The 2,284-nt window shown below is 40.6% G+C and overlaps 1 protein-coding gene across 1 annotated transcript in view; it reads right to left on the bottom strand.

Moving 5' to 3' along the window:
• LOC103600735 (ovostatin-like) overlaps nucleotides 1-2,284 on the bottom strand; it is a 103,899-nt gene that overhangs the window by 2,521 nt on the left and 99,094 nt on the right. The window contains 2 exon segments of the mRNA XM_008585065.1: nucleotides 1,150-1,280; nucleotides 1,572-1,718. Coding sequence (XP_008583287.1) covers nucleotides 1,150-1,280; nucleotides 1,572-1,718 — 278 coding nt within the window.

The raw sequence follows: 2,284 nt of genomic DNA, 5'->3' as shown, positions 1-2,284 counted from the left end.
CATTTCTCAGCCATGTTTCCATGTCACAGCCCTGAGAGAGTGTGTGAAGATGAGAGAGAGAGACACAGAGAGAGAGACAGAGAGAGAGAGAGAGACAGAGAGAAAGAGAGAGACAGAGAGAGACAGAGAGAGAGACAGAGACAGAGAGAGAGATAGAGACAGAGAGACAGAGACAGAGAGAACAAGCAGACAGAGCAGGAGGAAAAATAAGAGGCAGAAGAAGGGTGAAAGCTGCTTTGTGACCTTTCTTCCAGCTTCAGGGATGCCTGACGATTTCATCTTCAGGCTAATCCTCCTTGAATAACTGACTCGAATAATTTCTGAGTACAGAGATTTAAGATAAACGTGAATCTAACGAAGCTGCTCTGTACTCATCGTCAAGTTTAATGAGTACAGAGTGACCTGCAGTGATGAGGCTGAGCACCAGAGAGAGGGTAGTTACATCTGCCCGGGATGGGGGTCAGGGGAGGATATGTGACTAACAAAGCACCAAAAAATAAAGGACCCAGAACCGACGGCTTCCCTGAGATGAGGTGGCCTGAGCCATCTCTGCGATGACCATGTGTGCCCAGTACTGCATCTCTTGGGAACATCGGAATGTCATTCTGGGACGCACGTGCTATGCTGTTCTGAAAATACTCTTTTTGCCAATCCTGTGTGTTTTCTTAGAGAAAGTAAATCTGAGTAGGGTGAGGCTGATTGTCTCGAGTTTGATTGTCAATCTGAGCCTAAGGCCACAGCTTCTTCTTAAGCCAAATAAGCATCACAAAGAAACAAAGGTTTTGGGAAAAGGGAGTTATTCAGTAGTTATGAGGCCAGATTGGGAAAAAAATACTCACACAGCTCTTCACTTCTTCTGTCATTTCGTGCACCATTTTGAGAAATCTCCTCTTCTTAGGGCACAAGATTACCTTAATTAAAATATAATTGAATTATAATTATCATATCATTTAATTTTATCGTTCATTTTGTATCACTGCAGAATTTTCATGTTTGTGTACTGTCAGGATTCATAGAACTTTAGGGAATTTCAAGTATTTGGAGCTACTATCTTTCACTTCTTAATGTTAGCAGGAGGCCTCTGCTCTGACATGCACATAGATGTCAATTTGGAAGATGACTCTGACTCACAAGTCATGTTGGCCTTACCTCTTTTCTAGCACGGTGGCGAGTTTTCCTCAGGATCTTTTCTGTTCTCGACTCACACAGTCCATCCTGATCACGCTCAGAAACCAAGGGATTCTTTGATTCCTCCTGGTTTTCTGATTCCACGTTTGTCCCTTCAAAGAAATCAAGCCTTGTTGAGGTAATGGAAAATGTCAGTTTTTCCTTACTCAGTATTAGTGATATTTAAGGTTAGTACAGGCATCATATTCCATGCATATAGGAATATCTATATAAAGGAGTGAATACATGCATAAAAAATTTGATTGATAAAGGCAAAGGAGCCTGAAATGAGTCCTAGAAATTGCAAGAAACCAAGAATCAAATGTCTTGTCACTCATATCCCATCTCTACCCCTTTTCTTCACCCCAGTGATCTTGCAAAACCCCGTACAGAGCCAGACTGACCTGGTGGAGCAGCTGGAGGCACATGGTTTCTTTCAGCCATTTCTTTTTCACTGCTTGCTGGCATCTCCAATAGTATTTTAATGTCTTCTTCCATTTCATAGTTTTGTAAAAACTTCTCTAGGTAATCATCACCAACAACAGGTTGACCTGATAATATAGAAAAATTTGCTGAAAACTGGAACTTCCTGGGAAAGCATCTTTCACTAAAGAGTATTCCTCTTATACAACATGCAGCAATCCCACCACTTTATGGATTAAAGTATGGCACCAGTGGGTGGCATGGAGAACAAAGGAGGACAAAATGTGTTAGATGACAGAGAGGGAGAGGGAGAGAGAGAGAGAGAGAGAGAGAGATAGGGAGAGAGAGAAAGAGAGGCTGCCACATACAAACTGAGGAAGACAAAAAACAGCAAAAAATGTTTGGGTCTCAGAGTGAATCAGAAGTAAAAAGGATCTGAATTTGCATAAGACTTAAAAACTCTTAAAATAGAAAAATACAAGCTCATCTTTGGCCTTAACTTTTTTCCTCCTTTTTCCTCAAAAAGTTATTTTCTGTCCTTTTCCAACCATATAGGTGTTAAAAAAATAATGGTAATTGTTAATGAAAGTAAACGGGACAGTATTGACAAAAGCATCGCTCTGTGAGAAATGTCCTTTCGTGGGTATGCTCAAAGGAAAATCCAATGAATGTTTCTGGTAAATTAAAAAAAAAA

Source organism: Galeopterus variegatus, unplaced genomic scaffold, assembly GCF_000696425.1.
Source record: "Galeopterus variegatus unplaced genomic scaffold, G_variegatus-3.0.2 Scaffold3432, whole genome shotgun sequence".
In the NCBI taxonomy this organism is placed as follows: Eukaryota; Metazoa; Chordata; class Mammalia; order Dermoptera; family Cynocephalidae; genus Galeopterus; species Galeopterus variegatus.
The sequence above is the reverse complement of the archived record's forward strand: the minus strand, read 5'-3'. Positions and strand labels throughout refer to the sequence as shown.